This window comes from Anomalospiza imberbis, chromosome 2, assembly GCF_031753505.1.
Source record: "Anomalospiza imberbis isolate Cuckoo-Finch-1a 21T00152 chromosome 2, ASM3175350v1, whole genome shotgun sequence".
NCBI classification, from domain to species: Eukaryota; Metazoa; Chordata; class Aves; order Passeriformes; family Viduidae; genus Anomalospiza; species Anomalospiza imberbis.
Window position 1 is genome coordinate 91,160,641 of NC_089682.1, and position 21,122 is coordinate 91,181,762.

General features: G+C 36.0%; 1 protein-coding gene across 3 annotated transcripts in view; it reads left to right on the forward strand.

Moving 5' to 3' along the window:
* The window catches only part of TDRD3 (tudor domain containing 3), a 93,592-nt gene extending 73,639 nt beyond the window's left edge, over positions 1 to 19,953 (forward strand). For 2 of the 3 annotated variants that reach the window (XM_068182287.1, XM_068182288.1), the window contains 2 exons: positions 16,167 to 16,303; positions 19,703 to 19,953. In XM_068182287.1, coding sequence (XP_068038388.1) covers positions 16,167 to 16,286 — 120 coding nt within the window. In that variant the 3' untranslated portion in view covers positions 16,287 to 16,303; positions 19,703 to 19,953. Of the gene's footprint in view, positions 1 to 3,084; positions 3,160 to 16,166; positions 16,306 to 19,702 lie in introns of those variants that run through there. The other variant, XM_068182286.1, reaches the window with a different exon arrangement.
* The last annotated feature ends 1,169 nt before the right edge of the window (positions 19,954 to 21,122 follow it).

The window sequence follows — 21,122 nt, forward strand, 5'->3', positions numbered from 1 at the left end:
GTTGGATTGTCAGTCATATAGCCACAGGATGAGTTGAATGAAATGGACCACATTTTTGTTCCCCCAGGTTGTCTTATTTTATTTCAGAGTTAGTTTGTTAAAGCTGACACAAGGGTGGGACAATGTATGGAGAGGCAATTCTGACAGTAAATACCATAGTCCTGACATCATGCTGCATCCTAATTGAGTCATTGAGGCTTCCTCTGTTATTACTGGAGACAAAAGAGGAATTTCCAAGGACTTTCAGTCCATTCAAAAGTGAAAAATACCTTTCTCAAGGTTCTTTTTTCTTTCAAGGTAGTCTAGTTGAATTACATAAATTCAAACAACGAAATTTCTGATCGTGACAGCTACACAAGATAAATGCCGATCAACATCTTCACAGTAAACATCATTCTAATTAGTTGTTTTCTGACAAAGTACTCTTTTGTTGCTAGAAGGTCCTTGCAGCTACAGGATATTTGCAGAAAAAAGTTGATTAGGACCCACCTCTTCACTTCTTTGTTTTTGGCTGCTAAGTATAATCCTCATTATGCATTTGCAGTTCTTAATCACCCATTGATACTCAGGTTTGTCTTTTAAGCTGAACACTGTTGGCCATTTTTCTTTGTCTCAGTGTTCTTATTATATATAAATCTAGTTAGCGTGCATGAATGCAAAATAAAGTTATAATGCTGCTTAGTTCTTTGACTTAAGATTCAAGTAACAAGGGTGTATTTCCTCTTTACAAGAGAACAAAACAGATCTTAAACTGACTTCAGTAATTACTTTTCTTTTACAGATCAGTGCTATTGGCCCCAAGGAGCATGTATTACTGGAAATATGCTGATTTTTATTTCAGTTGTTGCAGATAATTTCCAGATAGCTAAGTAAAGTCCCTTTTGCAGGTGCTTGGGTCCATCAGTGCTGGTCACTTTTTAAACATCACCTCCTAAGGGCACCAGAGCACGCAATTCAGGTCAGGTGCAAAGGGTTGTAGTGAACAGGGTGACATCAGAGTTTTGGTGACTGGTCACTAGTGGGGTTCTGCAGGCTTCATACTCAGCCATGTGCTCTTCAACATCTTCATTAACGACTTAGACATAGGTCTCAAATGTGAAAGTTTGCCAATAACACCAAATTGGAAGGAGCTGTTGACTCCCTTGAGGGCAGAGATGCTCTCTCTGCATCTCTCTCTGAGAGACCCAGACAAATCAGAGGCACTCACCAAATGTATGAGGTTGGACAGGTGCTGGATTTTCCACTTGGGATGGGGCAACCCTGATTGTGTGCACACACTAGGTAATGAGAGGGTGGAAGCAGTGCTGCAGAAAGGAACCTGGGAGTCCTGTCAGTGGCAAGTTGAGTCATCACTGTGCCCTGGCAGCCAGGAGGGCCAGCGGTGTCCTGGGGGTTGTCAGATACAGCATCATCAACCACTCAAAGAAGGGGATTGTCCCGCTCTGCTCTGCACTGGTGTGGCCTCACCTCAAGTCCTGTGTGCATTTTTGGACACCACAATACAGGAAAGACATTAAGCTATTCGAGAGCATCTGGATGAGAGCAGCAAGAATGGTGAAAGGCATTGAGGGGAAGCCATGTGGGGAACAGCTGAGGTACTTTGGTTTGTTCAGCCTGGAGGAGACAGAGGGAAGACCTCATTGGGGTTTTCAACATCTTTATGAGGGGAAGGTACCTATCTCTTCACTCTTGTGACTAGTGACAGAACCCAAGGAAGTGGCATGAAATGGCATGATTCAGGGGAGAGGATATCAGGAAAAGATTTTACACCCAGAGGGTAGTTGAGCACTAAAACAGGCTCCCCAGGGAAGTGGTTGCAGCACCAAGCCTGACAGAGTTCAAGTATTTGTACAATGCAGTCACGCACATGCTGTGATTCTTGGGATGGCCTGTGCAGGGCCAGGAGTTGGACTCGATGATCATTGTCGGTCCCTTCTATTCAGCATATTCTGTGATTACACTGTTCTTGATTTTTATTAACTGTACTGAAAACTTGTAGAAATAAAATGTATGTGAGTTCTAATTCAGACTCCTTTTGGAAAGAGTTGCTGATACAGAGAGAAGATTTAGTAAATTCTATTAAGGCATAAATTTAGCCTATGTCTTAGAATTGATTATTCTTTATTGTTTGTTTCAGTACTGTTTGTTTAGTACTCATGTTGAATTTAATTTTTTGTCCAACAAATACAAACAGATGAAATATGCCACTGGGAGGAAGAAAAAGCAAAGCAAGACATTGCTTGGCTAGTCACTTGAAAGAACAGCCAAAGTACCACAGTGACATTATTTTGATGACATTACATATTATTTAAGCACCTCAGCTTCTGGTCTGCTTTTGGCAACCTTTATAAGTGATTTTTGGTTTGTTTGGTTTTTTGGTGGGTTTTTTGCTTTGTTTTGTATTCTCTGAACTGTAGATCAACTCTGCCTCATATTCTCAGAATACATTGTGCTTACCACCTTAATGAAAAAAGTATAATAATTGATTATGTACTGTCCACTACCCAGTTTGCTCAGAGTTCTTTAAGTTTTCAGTCTGTCTGACACCTTACATGCAGCTATTTATCTTTCTGATGGCTAGAAGATAAAGCTGAGTTTTACATTAGGTAAACCAAAAAGGTAGTGGGGATTTTTTTTCAATAATCACACACAATAGCAATATAAATACATTTAAGAACACTAGAACTGCTTATTGTTTTTCTTAGTGCCTGAAAAATATGTCCTGGGTATGCAATTCATTGATATTTTTAATAATAAAGCTGCATTTGAGTTCCACTATTCTAGAGTTCTTATATGTGTCCTGTGTGTAACACTACAATACTGTATTCCACTAGTTCCCTCAATGTAGCAGGGGTCACTTAATTAAAGTATTTTAATCTAAATAAAAAAAAAAAGTCACTGAAATACTATTGTAGAAGTAAGAACGACTTGTTTTTTCTTGTAAACAATGTAAAATTATACTAAAAATTGAAAAGCATTGAAAGGACCTTCCTGAATCACTTAATAATTTGTTCTGTGGAAAAAAAAATAAAGTCAAGATAATACTTTAAACTCTAAGTCTTAATTTTATTCTCTGTTTTGTAGGATATTTTCCCCTTAATAAATTATTAAAAGGTACAGTCTAAGTGTTTATCTTGTGACATTTTCCCCCAAAGCCAAGTAAATCTTTGCTTTGTTTTCCATTCTCTATTTCCTCAGTAATGTCATAGGCTTTTTTCCATCCTATTTATACTACAATTACCTTGTTTTTGTTTTCTACTGAAATAAAAATACAGAAAATAAAGGAAATAAAGATTGTAGCGTTCCCTGTGTATGTATGCATGTATGTAGTTTCACTTATATATGTTATGGCCTTAACTGCTTGTTCTCTGAACAAGCTGGAATTCTTACAGATTCTTTGCTTACAATTATTCTAATTCCTTAAGCATTCCAATTATGAAGTGAAGCCTATAGTTTAGCGTAGTTTTCTCTTCCTGCAGTATCTTGCAATGTATTTCTGCATTAAGATAAAAGAAGGCAAAAATTATTATTAAGGCATAAATATTATACATATTACTGTTTTTTCTAGAGTTTGTTTTGTTCTGTGGAGACTGAAAATCCAGTACAGGTTTTCTCAACTCATTTCTCCAGTAAGGAATGAGCTGAGGAGGAAAAATAACAGGATCTTGGATTCCAGTTAATTCTTGCTGGCAGACAGTTCAGAGTTCAAGTTTGATAGCATTGTGTCTTGTCCCAGAGCTTTAAGAGCTTTCTGTGTGTGTTGAATTACCTTAAACTGTAATTCAGGGCTTGATCATAGCTTTCCATTTCAGGTAAGTGAAGAGGTAAACTCCTATTAGTTTTTGGAAGGTGTTTGAACCTCCCCCCAGCAGCGTAAAGAGCAGTGCTGAAAACCACTAAATGGTAAAGGTTTACAGCTGCTTCTTTAAGCTGGGGAAGACTTTTGCCTACCTGTTTTATGGAGGTGTTAAACCCATTCAAATGTCTTTATGACAGGCTAATAACTATGTGAAGGATTGGGTGTTGTTTCTTTGTGGCCCTTAAGCCTGGATGCCCTTGGCATCACACCATGGTCTTTTTGTGTTGTGTGTAAAGCAGGAAAACAGGAAGTCTTTCCCACTGAATAATTAAGTAGGTGCAGTAGATAAATGTGTCCTGGTTGGATGTCTTATCTAGCTTCTGTCCTCATTGACTGCACAAAAACCAAGGCTGGTAAAAGAGAATGGTACTGTCTACTTAATCAGTTCTACGATTCCTGTAGAAAAAATGTCCCTGAGTATTGCCTCAGAGAAGACTTTGATGTCTTTAATTCTTTGGCTTCTGTACTGTTAGGAAAATCTCTAGAATAATTTTACAGTTCAAAATAATTCAGTGACTCAATTCATTAAATGAAGGGTGAGTGTTTTGGCCTACTCATCTTCCTGAGTGATGATGGACATTTGTTGAAATGAATCTAAAACATTATTAGTGTGACTTTAGTTTCCACAAAAGGCTATATTTTGGCTTTAAGAAAGCACTTGAGATGTAGGCAGTAATTTTGTTGGCATGTGCCTGAATTTCCATCTTTTCAAAATATGGTGATTTCCCTGTCCTCCTAGTCTGAAAAGTTGCTTTTCATAGTCTACCTTAAACTCTTTTTTTCTTACCTGAGACTTTCTGTACTCACTGGAAATATTGCCTTAAATTCCATTGCATCTTTTACAGTACACCATCATACATGCCCTACACACAGTTAACCTGCAGGTTCTCTCAGGATAATTCTTTATGTAATTATTTATTTCCCCAGCCTTCTTTTAAGGGGAATTATTTTGAGACAAACCTTTTGGAAACTACTTACCCTGGTCAACTGCTAGTAAATGTTTTTCTTTAGCACCTCATCCTCTGAGAAGCTACATAGTTTTTCATACTTTAACTTGTTGTATCCATGTTGGAATATAGACATATATTCACAATTTTGCTATTCCTCTGAAAGTTACTAGCCCTTAGGTGAAACATGGTAACTGACATTGAAAGGTGGTTAAAGTACTGTGTTTTACTTTTTAATAAACTAAAAGGAGGCAAATTTCAATTGAGGAGGTAATTTGTACCAAGTGGGCATAAACCAGGGGCTTTCAATTTTTTGGTTGTATCAAGGCATTGTAAAATATATTTGAGTCTTCACCTTGAGCATTCCATTTCATCAGACTGTAAAATATTGTTACTAACTATTACCAGCTTTACAATTCAGATTAAGGACATATTCTTCTTGGGGTTTACAATTATTGAAAATAGTCATGACAGCTAAAGCAGCATTCTTGGAACATTACACTGTTCCTCTCCTTCTCCCATTGTTATTAATTGTAATTGCATATAATGACAGTTCATTATTTGGAGACTGCATATGGGCTCCTTCCTTGGGTTATTTTGAGACTATTCATAACTAAATATCTTCCTTTAAATTGAGTTGCAGTTTTGATTTGAGATAGCATAGCTTTACCTGATTAAAATATTGTTTTTGATCCTGCTCTAGTGTGATTAAAGTGATTCAGAATCTATTTTGAGAATTCTGAAAGATTTTTTGCTTGGATTTCTCTGTATTGCATGCGTTGAGATTGCATATGTTGAGTAAAATAAGTTAGTTGTGTAAAAATATGTGGACTGTTCTTGCCATGACTGTTTCTATCCTGATTTCCCAGTCTTCTTCACTTTCCCATGTTCTGAGTTTGTCCACATGTCATAGATTAATTCAAAGGATTTTAATTAAAGAGGAAATGAGAGGAATTGGTGGGGTACTCCTGACTGATTGCTTTCTAAGGAAGGGAGACATGTTACTATTGGTTTTGTATTGCAGAATAGAAGTGATGATTAATATAATTTGTGGAGTATGTGAGGTATGTGTAGTGATTCCAGATCTTATTCCTATATATGCAGCACATGTTCAGTAGATATGTTACTTAATGTGCTTAATGAAGTTTCCTTATACAGCGATGGTTAATATCTGGAATGCTTGAGCATTTTTTTTCCTTGTTTGATGTCCTACAGGTGTTATCAGTAATAATATCTAAAAAAAGGAGTCTTTTATAAGAACTAAAAAAAAGCAGTTTACTGTGAAGGCAGTTTTTTTCAGCAAGGTGATTTGTTTTTCTTCATAAATGCTAGAACATAGGAAATTACTCTTCTAGGCTATTTTTTTGGTAGATAAGGGAAGAAGGAGGGAGGTTGGGGGAGTTGGGTTGTTGTATGTTTTTTGTGGGTTCTATTTTTTAGTGTTGAAGAGATCTTTGCCAAAGGGGAGTACATATTTTTCTAATGAGAGTGAGAGTTGATTAATAAGAAAGCAGTAAATAGATGATGGCTATACAGAGGGACTTTTTATCCATGTTTTATGTGTTCAGTGTGCATGTCACACATATTGGACATCAAACATGATAGGATCTTCTAACTTTCCAACTTGGAACATTTGCAGGGAGATACCAGGGACTGTTGCTCAGTTCAGATTTTCCTATGCTTATGAAGCCTATTTATAATGGGTCTTTTCTTTTTGTAGGGCTTTTTTGGTTTTGCTGATTTGTTTTGGTTTTTTTTCCCTTTGGTACCTATTTGGAAGTGTTGCAGGTTTGCATAATTATGTAATAGTTTCCTATTTGATGAATTTATTCCTTCTCTTCATCTCTTTTCTGATGTGGTCATTTTTGTTTTTCCTCTAGACTATATGTTCTCATATAGGACATCTACTGTAGGTCACAAGGCATATAGGAGCAAATGAAAGCAGTGGTGTTTAGTTATTGCCGTACTCCTTGTTCCTTTCTTGACAGAGCTCCAGTGTCCTGTCCCCCACTGTCCTGTTTCAATATAGGACACCGCTGAAGAATGTTCTTGAATGTTCTACAACTGATAGTAAAATTTTACAAGATATTGGATGCAGACTTGTGGGTTTTCTCTTCTTGCTTGCATTCCTTCCTGGCCTATTCCAGTCTCGTTTCTTTTCCCTGTATGAATAATCAGCCTCTTTTTGATGATGTCAGACACACGTTAGGTTGCATCAGCAATCCTCACAGCTGGGCATTTCAATTATGATGTGATGGAAATCACATCATAAGTCACAGAGTTTCATCAGTGTCTAGGGGAAGGAATAAAGCTGAGTCCCCACTGAGAGAGCTGAATCTTCCACAGATTCTGTCCCGTTGAAGGAAAGAGTTACTCAATAAGAGTTCATCACTCAACCTGGAAATGGACTTCCTTCCATATCAAAGTGGGAAGGAAAATACTTGTGAATGTGAGTAAATTGGTTCTATGTGCTTATTATGCAGTAGTTTTACTTATTTTATACATGGAAAATTTTGTAGGTTTTTTTTTTTTTTTATCCTAACTTATTGTGTAAGATGTAAAAGTTATTGAAGATTGGGTATTACAGTTTTAGGATAATGGAATTGCTTAGGTTTGAAAAGGCCTTGAGGATCATCAAGTAAAATCATTAGTCTAGCACTGTGAAGTCAATCACTAAACTATATCCCTAAATTCCACATCTACAGGTCTTTTAAATACTTCTAGAGATGGTGACTCAGCCACTTCCCTGGACAGCCTGATCCAAGGCCTGACCAAGGCTTCTGTCAAGATATTTTTCCTTTTATCCAGTCTAAACCTCCCTTGGCACACAACTTGAGGTGATTTCCTCTTGTCTTGATACTCATTACTTGGGAGAGGAGCCTGACCCCCACATTGCTACAGCCAGCCTCCTTCAAAGTAATTGTGGAGAGTGATAAGGTCTCCCCTCAGCCTCGTTTTTTTCCAGGCTAAGCACAACCCCAGCTTCTTAGGCTTCTCCTCATAGGACTTGTGCTCCAGACCTTTCACCAGCCCTGTTGTCCTTCTCTGGACATGCTCCAGCACCTCAATGTCTTTCTTGGAATGCAGGGCCCAGAACTGGACAAAGCTCTGGAAGTGTGGCCTCACCAGTGCCCAGTACAAGGGGCCAATCAGTGCCCTGGTCCTGCTGGCCACACTATTGCTCATACAGGCCAGGATGCCATTGACCCTCTTGTCCACCTGGGCACAGTTGGATCATGTTCAGCCACTATCAGCCAGCACCCCCAGGGCCTTTTCCACTGAGCAACTTTCCAGCCACTCTACCCTCAGCCTGTGGAGCTGCCTGGAGCTGCTGTGATCCAAGTGCAGGACCTGGCACTTGGCCTTGTTGAACCTCTTAAAATTTGCCTCAGCACATTGATCCAGCCCGTCCAGATCCTTTGTAGAGTCCTCCTACCCTCCAGCAGATCAATGTTCCCACCCAACATGGGGTCATCTGCAGACTGGCTGAGGGTGCACTTGATCCCCTCGTCCAGATCACTGATAAATGCATAAAGCAGAACTGGTCCCAGTACTGAGCCCTGGGGAGCACCATTTATGACTAGCCACCAACTGTTCTATCCTGTAGCAGTATAAAAAGTTCCTAATGTTTTTAAACATATTTTGCCCATCATCATCTTTTGAATCTGTTGTAAAACTTGCAGGATTACATGGTCTATTTTTTAAAGTCATGATTATTAACTAAAATATAGGTGCAATTCAGCAAGTTTTATTTTAAAATATAAAGCATGCAAGGTGTAAGAAATGTAGAGGTCCTGACATTCAAGTTAAGATACTCTCTTTTTTATGGGGCTGTTCTGTGTTGTTTCATGGGCAGATTCTGTTTCAAGATTCTTTTAAATTGCTGTGTCCCTGCACCACCTGTATGCAGGTTTGTTTTGGTTTTTAATTAGGTGTTGGTTTATATATATTTCTTGAGAATTTTTCTGTATATTTATGGAAATAAATTTTGCCATGTTTAACTTCCTAATTTTTTTTGTGTACAGTCAGTCATTCACAAATAAATTCAAATAGTTTTTTTTTTACTAAATGTACACCTCTGTGTGGGACTTGGGGGATTCGTATGTCAAATTCTGTCATGGGTGAGGTTGTGCACACAGCCTTCTTTTTCATGTAAAATGTGACCAAAACTCTCTTATTCCCTGTTAAGATATTGATACTGATTTTATGTCCTAACAGGGAAGCATTAGATAATGTTTCATGGCATAACTGAGTGTTTCTTTCTGAAATTTATGTTGGCAGGATTTTCTGTTTACATGCTAAAACAGGTTCAGCAAAACAGCAAATACTTCCCCTTCCTTTCACCCTTCTTTGGACTTGTATGATTTTTCTCAGAAGTGCACTTCGTGCAGAGAAACTGAATGCTGATTTTTTTTCCCCAGTCTATGCAAGTATTATTTTTTGCTATAGATTAGTACTGTCTGTATTACCAGCCTGGCAAAAACACTTCCAGTTTGTGGCTGTTTTCTGGATGAATGGAGAAAATCTGATGTGTCCATTGGTTCTGTGTTAATTTATATAGAATGTCTCACTTTATATAGAATGTCTCACTTTTCTTTTAGAAATTGGAAGTAAACCTTTACATATTTATAGTTTTATGTTGATACTACTCAGTGAAGAAGCTTTTCACTGGTGAAAGGGATTTGGTCTAAATGGCTTAAATATGTACTTGTAAGGAATTTTTAAAATCCATTACTTTTTCCTGTATTGAGAACACAGTGATAAATTTGCAGGAAAGTGTGTCTATTTCCACTCAAACTGTACAGTAAGAGTTGTGTGTTTATTTCCATGTGTGCCATAGGGAATGACTGCAAGTATGAATAAACTGTGCAATAGCCTTAAGGGGAACCAATAAGCTAGCAATATGTCTGTGGGATAATCATGCCCCAGGCTTACATTATTGTAGTTTTATGGAAATGTAATTGAAAAATTGTCTATTTAGAAAACGAATAAGTGTTTTGTTTCCACAGTTGAATCAATGAAGTAAATTAAATGTCTGATTCCAAGTTAACTGTCGTGTTGCTTTTAGTTGTTTCAGATTAAATATGTAATTATTTTCCTTGGCCATCCATTTATTTTCTATTTCTTGATTTTTTTCTGAAAAATCTACTAATTTTCTGCTGTTTTCTTTCTAATGTTTATTGCTTCACTTTAAAATCAGGATGTGTAGGGTTTTAGCAGAATCATTTAAAAAAATTAGCTGGTTTTGAAGCTCAGGTTCTTTATATTTTCAGCAGAGGAAACAGAAGATAATTCTAATTAAAATTAATAGTGTATATTAAATTTTTCAGGATTACCAAATAATTTTATTATAAATCTAGTATCTTTAATTGATGTGTAATCAGGCATTAGTTGAAAAATTGCTGGTCCTGAGCATACTTTATAGAATTAAAAAAAAAACTGGCCAAGAAAATACATTATTTTCTGAGGTTTGGTTAATGACAATCAACAAAATAGATTATTATCATTATTTTATATCAGGTGCTAAAGAAAAGGCTATTCAGGGAAGGATTATTTGGAACACATGAAAGCAACAGTTACTATGGGTTAGTTCCATGCCACTTAGTTTTACACACCATAGTTAGGAGCATATTTGCTTGTGACCCATCTATGTTCAGTGGAGAAAAGGACATATCCTCATAAGGATAATTCCCTTTTTCTAAGTGTAAATAAGGGTAACAATGGGTATATGTTTTATTGTTTTTCTATTTAGTTTTTAAATGCTGTTACAGCAAGTTTGTTGTAAGCTGGTCAGTAGCTGTTGAAATTGACTGTTCTTGCATTAGGGAAATATTAACTGGTTTTCTCTCTTGGATAAAAGGCTTTGTACGGAGCTTATTTGTATAGTACATCAAAATCTCATAGAATGTGAGAAGCAGTGAAGGAGAAAGACGTCACTAGTATAGTAGATTAAAACATTTTGTAAATGGGTAGAGATTATTCTGGCTGCATATAGAATGGCAACAACCAGTAATTGTGTAGTTTCAGTTCAAAATCGCAGGGTGTTTTTAGTAAATCATACCGTTCCACACAGCAACTCAATTTTATCCCTTTGAGGACAATTAAATTTCCTAATAGTTGCCATGATACATTTGACATTTCCATTTCTATCACCACTGTTTTACCTAATACATAATTTTACCAGAGTGAAGCTAGGGGTAAAAACTTCAACAAAGCTATTGATGGCTGAGACACAAAAGTCAAACCAGAGTTACCTATGGAGGACTCTACATGAAGCATATATGGGTTTATACTCAAGTATCTGTACTAATTACCTAAGGCTTGCAAAGTCCGATATGCAGCGAGGTACTTTTTGGGTCATGGGTTCAAGTAGAAGAACTTGTATACCCTTTAGATCCTTTAGATCCTTGTGAATTTCTCATTGTGGCCATAGTATGACTTTTCTCTGCTTTCTTTTTTTTTGATTCATCTGGATAATCTTGCAGTCTGTTTTTGATTGATCCAAGCACTGGTAAGTAGAAAATGCAAAAACCAAAACAAGTATTCAAGGAGCTCAACACTGGATGATTAGGCAAAAGAAGCAAAATCTGAGAAAGGAATTTAACCAAGAAAAAAGAGATCACTTGATGTTTTAACAGCAGGAGACAGCTGTTGCCTGAAGAGTGGGCAATGCAAAGAGGCATTAAATCCGGATCAGGAAATGGAATTTGATATGCACATAAAAGGAAAAGTCATTTTGCAAGGAAGCCAACGCTCTCTTTGTACTGAACCAGCAAGTTCCCCATGCATTCAGTGTGTGGGTGAAGTTAAAACTACAGTTTAACTGAAACAGAGGTTTGACACTACCTAAATGGAAAATATCTTCTGCTTTCTTTGCCTTCTGTCTCCTCTTTGTCCCACAGTCCCTGGCCCCACACTGCTTCTACATGCTGCTTCTTCATGCCTCCCTGCACTGGCTTGGGTGTTCATCCCTTAATAGCCCACAGAGAGCTATAATTGAAAAGCTTCAGCAGAAGGCCCCAGTGAATGGAGCAGAATTTTCTATCTGTAAGCAGTAATAGACAGAGGTAACTACTTTGTAAGTGGCAAAAGTGCAGGAGCTGATCAGCTGTGACTTGCAACTGCTTCCTAAATATTTGTGAGCACAGCATTCAGCACAGCTTTTGTGTCAATGCAGAAGTTCTGTCTGTTTCTTTACTGTAATCCTTTTATTTATTCTCAGAAGTAATGTATATATGAAGTATTCACTTCAAATGACTGTGTTTTAAAATAAGTCTCTAACCAGTTCTTTTGAATGCAATGAAAGAAGTCTTGCAGTTGAAATTCAGAGAGAAAGCTTTTAATGAAGTATAATCTTACTCTGCTCTAATATTGTTCATTTGAAGAATAAATTGGTTGGTGAAGCATGTTAAATGCTGGATTTATAACTGTATTCTGCAGCTATGAAATCCATTGACTTTTTTATGTAAAAGCAGGTTGGTAGTCACTTGGCTGGACGGAAGTTACTTGCTGATTCACTAAGCTCAGCTGGTAAAATATGGTGGTGGTACCAGCTCTTCAGAGTATATGGGTCCAAAATACAAGCACTGGCTGTGCATATGTTCCCATTTTACCCTTCTTTAGTTCTTGCTTTTCTTATGAGATGGAAAAGATCATCAAAAGTAACAGCAGATTTTTACAGCAAAACTTTGAATGGAAGATGAATTTTCAAATTACTTATCCTTCCCTATTTGTCCTTTTTTAAAATACCTAAAGAATTTTGGCATGTTCCACCCCCTCACCCTTCATTCTAATCTGTTAGTGCAGAAATTTCTTTATGCATTTCATTGTTTGCATTGTGAACCTTTCCTTGCTTTTTCCTATGGATCTGCCAGTTTCTCCTGTCTATAGCAGTTGTGCTGAGTGCTATCATTTAATCTCAGTGTTCATAGTCCGAGGTGGGCATTGTGTAAGTACTAACAGAGTCCTCGATCCTGGAATTTTAGATAAATAATGAAAAATAAGCTGAAGTATGGAGATAATAAAATACATAAATTTTTAGAGCACTGTACTAATATAAAGCCTCTACTGATAATAGAAGGAGAATGAAGATGCTCTAAGAGATTTGTGGTCACCTTTAATTTATAAAATGTAATCTAGATCTTATATGGATAAGAATAATTTAGAATGAATCCCAAGCAACTGATAAATTGACAGGAAGCAGTGAGAAAGATTGGAAAAGTTGAGTTGATAGCAAAATGTGTGACCTAACTGCAGTTATAATGGAAGAAGTATACACAGATAACATTTTTCAGTTGAAGAACAGAAAAAAACAAGGAAGTGAATATAAGATACACATAGTTTTGTCTACAAAGAGTGTATACTGTTCCAGATAGTGGCAGTTTTTAGTAGGGTGGAGACATTTTTTAAAAAGTGAGATAAAAGTCCATAAATTGGAATTTTTTCTTTAAGGTAGTAAGAAATTTCCTTAATATAGAAATACGGATAAATAGGCTGTGCCTGTTTTGCTTGAACAAGACTGAGAGTGAAATCTTAACATAGGGAAGGTGTCCAGAGGATGGAGCCAGGCTCTTCTTGGTGGTCCAGCCAATAGGCAATGGGCAGAAACTAAAGCACAGGAAGTTCCACTTGAATATGAGGAAGAACTTCATTATTGTGCAGGTGACCACATGCTGGAGTAAATTGTCCAGAGAGGTTGTAGACTCTCCCTCACTGGAGATATTCAAGAACTGTCTGGACACAATCCTGTGCCATGTGCTCTGGGATGACCCTGCCTGAGCAGGAGGCTGGACCAGATGACCCCCAATGGTCCCTTCCAACCTTTATCTGTTCCGTGATTCTGTGGAAATAAAATGGCAATAAATGGTGAAAGATCAGCAGAGGGTTAATGATTAAGAAATGATGACAGAAAAGAAATTCAGTTACTTGTAAAGTAAGAAAATTTTAATAAAGGTATGACTTGGCAAATTGTCATTTTGGAGAACATTAGATCCATTTAGGATCAAATGTGAATAGGTAACATCCAAGAAATGACAATGTGTCATCTGACAAGAAGATGGCAGAATTCAACAGGACAGTCAGTAACTGTGTGTAGAGCCACTGTGCATAGAAAGGAATCAGGGAACACTTGAAAAGTGTTCTGTTATTAATTTGTTATTACCATTTCCTGCATTGCTCAGATTCACATTATTTAGAGCCTCAAGAAAGTCAATGTGATTTCACATTTCACTCTTGCCTTATCGCAGTAAAATTTCTTAATTTGGAATGCATGCATGTGAAGCTTTTAATCACTGTGTACAGACAATTACACCAAAATAGAAGTGCGCAAGACAAATACAGGTTTTAATTTGGCTTTATTGAGGTCAAAGGATCAACAACATTAACTTTGAGATTTGATGAAGATTTGCTGCTGTAGAAATTTACTTTGATGTGTTTACTGTCAGAAAGAGGTTGGCTATTATGGTTGAGGTGCTATACACTGAACTATTTAATTTCTGTGCTATTTTCAGCTATTCATGTTTCTTAGAGTATATCAAAAGAGCTAAAGGTATTTAGACCACTTCAGGCATTTAGCTTAGTTTTTAACATTTGCTGCTAGCACAGTTTGCATTGTCAGTGATGGGAGATGATCTTGTATACTAAGTTGAGTGTTTGAACTAGGGCTAGCGATATTGCAAACTGTGTGGACTTTTGTGGTAGACATCAAATGCTCTATTGATTTTTTTTTTTTGATAATCCATGTCTCTGAACCTCTTTATTTGAGGGCATTTATAGTACTACAGATGGTAAAAGAAGTACACTGAGAAAGGTTTTATGGCAGAACTGTTTCTCAGGCTTCAGGTACAGTGAAACTGAGAGATATAAATCAGTTATGCTGTATTCAGTGCTGAAAATCTGTTTTCTTCCACAGTTGTTTCAGGCTCTCTGTAGTAATTCTTAATCTAGAGATATAGCTGTGACCACAGATGTGCCCTCTATATAGGAGACCTTACCATGAGGAATGTGGTTGTTTGTAACTGTTACTTTAAAAATGCATGTTTATTCATATTCATGCTAATTCAGAAAGAGAGGTTTCTTGAGTAAGATCTCACTTTGCACAAAGAAACTTAAGCTGTAGGTTTTCCTTTCTGTTGCTTAAAGTGAAATATTTTACTGCTTTGACTTGCTTAATCTGTTACGTGCATGCCTCACTCTGACAATTACTGAGTGTTGGAATTGTTGATAAACTTCTAATGAATCATTCAATGCTCTTGCTTTGTATTGCTTTATGTTCTTATGTTGTGAATAAAAGGGACTGAGAGTTGCATATCCAGTACTTTTTCCCAAAAGCTAATTTCTTCCAGCAAGTTCCCACTAGACCTGGTGTCTGCTACAGTATAAAGATATTAAAGAAATGAAATCAAACCTGTTTTTCTGAGACAGCATTTGGCAATCATACTCATTCTCAGCAGCTTTTTTATTTTTTCAGCCTATAATTTTTTCTTTGACACACTCTTACACTCTTAATTTTTTTTCTCTCTCTCCAATGTGTACCACCTTCAGATATTTCACTAGATGAATGTTTTTCTGTTCAATATTTCTTGACCAAAATAAATACATAGTTATTTTGATCTTTGTAAGTAATTTTCTAGTATCTTGATTATTTTCAAATTCATTATTTTTTCACCTCTGAATTCTATATACTTTCTGAAAATCTTTCTGGTATGAAGATGCCTAGGAGCAACTGAATATTGCAAAGACATTTACCTCCCCTCTCATTATTCAGAGCATATATTTATTATTGCTGCACATAGAAAATAAATCTCTAAATTCTTCACTCTACTTGTAGGCTTTTTTCACTATTACTGCATCATAGATTTTTATCTAGTGTTTCAGATGTGTGTACTAGCATGCATATTTCCAGGTGCCGTTCCTTGTAGTTCTATTTCCTAATAATTTTATTTAATTCCACACACATCTGTGAACTCCTGAAAGTTGATATTTCTCTTGCTGTGGCAGGTTATTGAGGTTATTTTGCTTCTTGAGTTTGTTGCCTGTATGACTCTTGGAAAATAATTTTTATTTATTATATATGATTTTTTTCTTCCCTGCAAATATTTAATAACTTCTGTTGTCCTGGGGATTGAGTTTTGAGATTTGCCAGCTTGATTTTGTTAGCTTTCCTAGGTTGGAAAAGCCACTCCCATCCCTCATTTTAGTAAGTGGTCATCAGCACAGAACCAGCAGCTGCTATGTGTGCATGGATTCACCGTTCCATGTATATGTCTGTATGTGGTGTCTGTATGTATGTGTGCATATACCAACTCATGTATAATGCATTTTCCACCTCTTTCATTTAAAACAATGCTATTTGCCCACAGGAGGAGGAAGAAGAAACGTATGAACAAACTCTAGAATTCCGCAGAGGAGGTGATGGTCAGCCACGGCGGTCCACACGACCCACTCAACAATTTTATCAACCCCCCCGAGCTAGAAACTGATTAATAACAAAAGAAAGGTAAATATAAGGTACTGGTGCTTTATATATTGGTTTAGATTTCAAAATAAACAAATCTGGATTGTTCTATATTTTTCTTAGGGATATTGGTATATTTATGATAGAAGTTGGATATCTCTGTTTCTCTGAGTTTTGTGTCTTAGGAGGACTTAATACATCTGTGGGAAGAGGGAAAGCAATAAAAACACTTCAACAAATAGCTTTTGGCTTTTGCTTTATGTCAAGGCTCATATCATCTCAGCAAGCTTTTCCCTGATTCTTTTTCACCTGAGAGCAGCAGCAAGATTCTCTGATTTACATACATTTGAAACAAGCTTATTTGAAACAAGCATCTGCAGTCCCTGCTGAACTCAGGACTGTCTAGCTCTGTCCAAGGTCCCATATTCTACTTTTTATAAGCCATTTATGTGAATAAATATCCTTTCTGTTGTTTTGCTTGCATGAGAAGGAGAAATATAAAATCTGTGAGTTCACCATTAAATAGGGAGATGCACAGACAAAGAATATTTATGATACTCTGAATCTTGAGGATATACTTGCACCTATGCTTTATTAATTAACAGACATTAAGGGATTATGTATCATCCTTAGAAAAGACACCTGCTACATACATTAATACATCTAAAAAGGTCAGCCAGATTAAGCACTTACTGTAATTTCACTGAACAAATCTCATAAGCTGTCCTGCTTTCATTTCACTGGTGGATCTTCTAAATCTTTAATTTACAAAAGATGGTCAAAAGTCTATCCTGACAAAAGAAAGTTTTGATAAGTCACATAATATTTGTTGTATGCCCACAGTGTGTCTTTATCTTGAATCTGATTTTTTTACTAGCCAATTTGTTTTTACCAATCCCTTTTTTGTTCTTTTCATTACTCCAGTCCTCCATGTTTTGTTGGCTTAACACCTGCAGCTGATCTCTGTACTTTTTGATATTTCTGACATGCAATAACATATGATTCTACTTTTTAGAGTATATGTTAAAATGTATTTTTCATTTATGACAGTACTAGCAATGTAAGAGAGGTGATAAATGTTCTATTTTTACCAATATAATTTGAATTTCTATTTTAAGTACTTGTATCAGTCACTATTAGTAAACATGTCCTGAGACAATTCATGCAGAAATTATTCTGGAATATGCATTGAGCAGAGTTTTAACCAGCACAGTTGGCCCTGAGCAATGTCAGGGTGATCAGCTGAATGAGAGGTGTGAAGTGTACACAGCAGTCAAAGCCAGGGAATTTTTTTGTTTCTTAGGTTATATTTTTGTTGTTTCTCTAATTTTACAGTATAAATCTGGAAAAGTCTTCTTAGCTTTGCTCAGCTATGAGGCACCAGGGAGAGTGGTAGTAACTCCTGTATCTCAAGAAAAAGTTGCTTGTTGGCAGATAAGGAACAACCTTCCTAAGGCACAGATGATTTTTCTTAGCAGGTGTTCCTATACTTTTTTTTAAAGATTATAATGGGATCCTGATTTAAATGGACAGCAGATCTGGTATCAAAACTTACCTGGCACAGAAAATAAGCCTTCGCAGCTTTTCCTTTCTATTGGGCTTTCCCAAAAATAAGTGGTTGGTGTAATCAATTCTTCACTGGTTTTAAATGGAGGCAGAAAATCAAACACAGTTCTTTTTTAAATTGTTTGCAGTTTAACTGGACTTGTACAACAACATAGCTTTAATGTCTTGACATATAAAAGTTCAGGAATATTAAATGTCGCTAGAGGTGGATTTCTATATGGATTCTGTCTCCTTTTAATTGCTTAGATCTTTTGAGAGCATGGCATACTGTTCTTATTTCAAGTTTTTAATAACCTGTTAAATGAAAACAGGATTTATTGGGGAAGTTTTAAGGGATCCAGTGAGACAAAATTTTACCACAACTTTCCACTGCAGTATGCTTTACCTCTTCAACAGATCATTTATTAGTGAAACCTTTACTTACTGAAAGGGAGTATCTCTCTGTTAACTAACTTAATGTCTTTTTCCTGAAGAGATAGAAAAACATTGGTGATGATTATTTTGTGTTGTAAATTGGTAAATTCTATATAATTTTAATGTTGTAGTTTGTAACATTTAAAATTCCAAGGTATCTTGTTCTCAAAGACAACTTAAGCAATACTAAAACTGGAGTTTGCTGGCCATATTTGTATTGGGTATGATAGGGATGTATCAAAGATGAAGCATGAAATCCATACAAAGTATCAATTCATATACAGAACCTTTTAGATCTACCTATATAATCTTATGTCACTTGACAAAGAGGACTTAGTGTTGCAGTGATAGAGCAATGCACAAATGAGGCTATACTGCTTCCTGGATTAGTGTTCAGCACACTCATTCAGGTGTTGAATTTGGGCATGCACATCTGGAGTTAGTATTACCAAATAATCAGTTCAAAATCTTTGTACTGCAAGGGGTGTTAAGAGGAAAAAAGGTCAAGATTTTTAAATTCTGAGTTGTTTTTTAGAAATGGAATTTGGATCGATGGAGCTGTTCAGTCTGGGGAAGAGAAGTGTCTAAAGGGATCTTATTGCAGTATTTCAGTATTTGAAAAGGAGGCTTCTAAAAAAGATGGAGAGGGACAAAAATTGTAGCCCTGCAGGAAGTCTTGACTGGTGATTTTTATGAAGACAGATAGATAAAGCATGAGATAGTCAGTACCTCACTGTGATTGCAGTTGACCTAGACATTATCATTTATTATTATCCATCAGTGTGAGGTGGAGAGCACTAAGTCAGCATTTTAAGTCAGTCAGAGGCAATTTTATGCGGGTATGAGTCAAATACTAGGTTTAACAGGTCTGTAAAATAAGATACTCTTCCTAGAGAGTCAAGATACAAGAATTAGAATCTAACAATAATAAAAATACATCCTGAGGTTATATTTTCTCCATAGAATGTCTTTATAATATGAAATCAAAGGGGGGCAAATAATCAGAAATGAAAATGTTTTGAAGGGTCAGACCTTTTGGAGGAGATTGAAAGAACCTATGAGTGTGTACCTGTAAGTGCTTGGTCCTTATATGCTTTTTGGGTCTTCCTTTACTCCATGACAGAACCAATCAACACCTTGTCACATTTTCTATAAAATCTGTATTGAAGTCCTTAACAATGGAGAAATTGTGGTTTTGTGAGAGAGAGGTCTTAACCAGAAAGTGTTCTTTGTATTAGACTGATCATATTTATTACATTGAAGTGCAGCCTTCTGATTTATTCTTTTAAAGAATTGGGTCTCTGTAAGTACTGAAAAGCAGATAGTCATTCTTTTGGAGGAAGAAAACAAAGTGACGGTGAAACCTATGTTGCACAGAACTCAGGGATGGGGGGTACTTATGGTTTCTTGAGTACCAATACTTTTTGTCCTTATCTGTTGTATTTTAGTTTTTTCATTTAGAAACCTTCTTGGAGTCGGGGGGAATTCACTGGCAGCTCCTAACTTGCTGAACACTTCTTCTAGAAGAAATTCTGGGGTTTTCCAAGCAGCAGGATGGAACAAAGAAAGCTCATGTGAGCAGAAGGAATTTGGACCTGACACCACAAAAGACTTTTTTAAAGTTCTTAGTTAAATGAAGCTGAATACTTTTTACATATGAAAGAGGCAAATTGTCATTGCTACCATCAATAAAACCACAGTGCACTATTCTATTCTTTGCCTTGTATTCTTTTTACTGAGCCTCCATTGTTAGTTAATATAATAATGTATCATGATTTTTTCTTAATTTTGAACTGATTTTACTTCTAATATTTCTTCTAGTAAAGTAAAATTAAAACATATTTTCTCAAAAGCTGACAGGGTTGGGAGTTTGATTTAGATTTTTGGTTAGTATTAGTGAAACATGTTTAAAAAATTTCAGCTAATTGTACAGTAAAATTCTGAATAGGCTTTTGACTATGTTTTTTGTGTTTATTTTCCAAATTTGCTGAAAGACAAATTATAGATTTGCTTATTGTGTTTTTCATGATCTGTGACCAGAGGGTCAAACGGGAGAAAGAAAGAAAATAATCAGTTTCAATAGTCATTTTCTAAATAATTTGAGGTAAATATTTTCTTTATAAGAATATTTATATTAAAGAAATAGAAACATTTCTAAAAGGTACAGAAAAGTCATTTAAACAAAAAATACTGAAAGATGCATATTGGTATTTTAAACATAAATATGCGTATAAATGCACACATGTGAGCTGTTGGATAGTAGATACTAACTTTCTTGTAGTTTTAAACTATGCTTTCATTGCTTCATATTACTAGAATTTTTTCAATTGTCATTGATGTTTGAAAGAATCTTATGTCAAACTAACTTTCATTCTAAACTGTATATTTGAATTTTATGTGATTATGGCAAATAGTTGAAATGTCATTATTTCTTTAGCTGAGAAGCACTCAAAATCTAGGTAACACGTAAATCCCTTCTAAGCTTTATGCTGACCATTTAAGAATGAAATAGCACATGTGTTTTGAGGTAGTTTTGTAAAGGTAGAATTATACCTGAGAGATGTATTGATAGTATAAATTGTACAGTTAATTCTGCTAAATTTCTCTCTGAGTACTCATACAAAACTGTTTGAAAAGAATCTTGTTTATTTGGATGATAAGAAGTTTTATATTGAAGATGTAATTGAATGTATCTGCAGTACAGAATGTGGATTATTGTCTGAATGCAGTCAAATCTTACCAATCACATAAATTTTTGCAAAATAGTAAGCAACCAAATGTTTTGCTGTCTTAATGGATCCTAAGCAACTTCTTCATAATTACAACGAACCTTACTAATAATTATAAAGAATTTTGGAAGTTTTAAGCATGAGCTGTACAA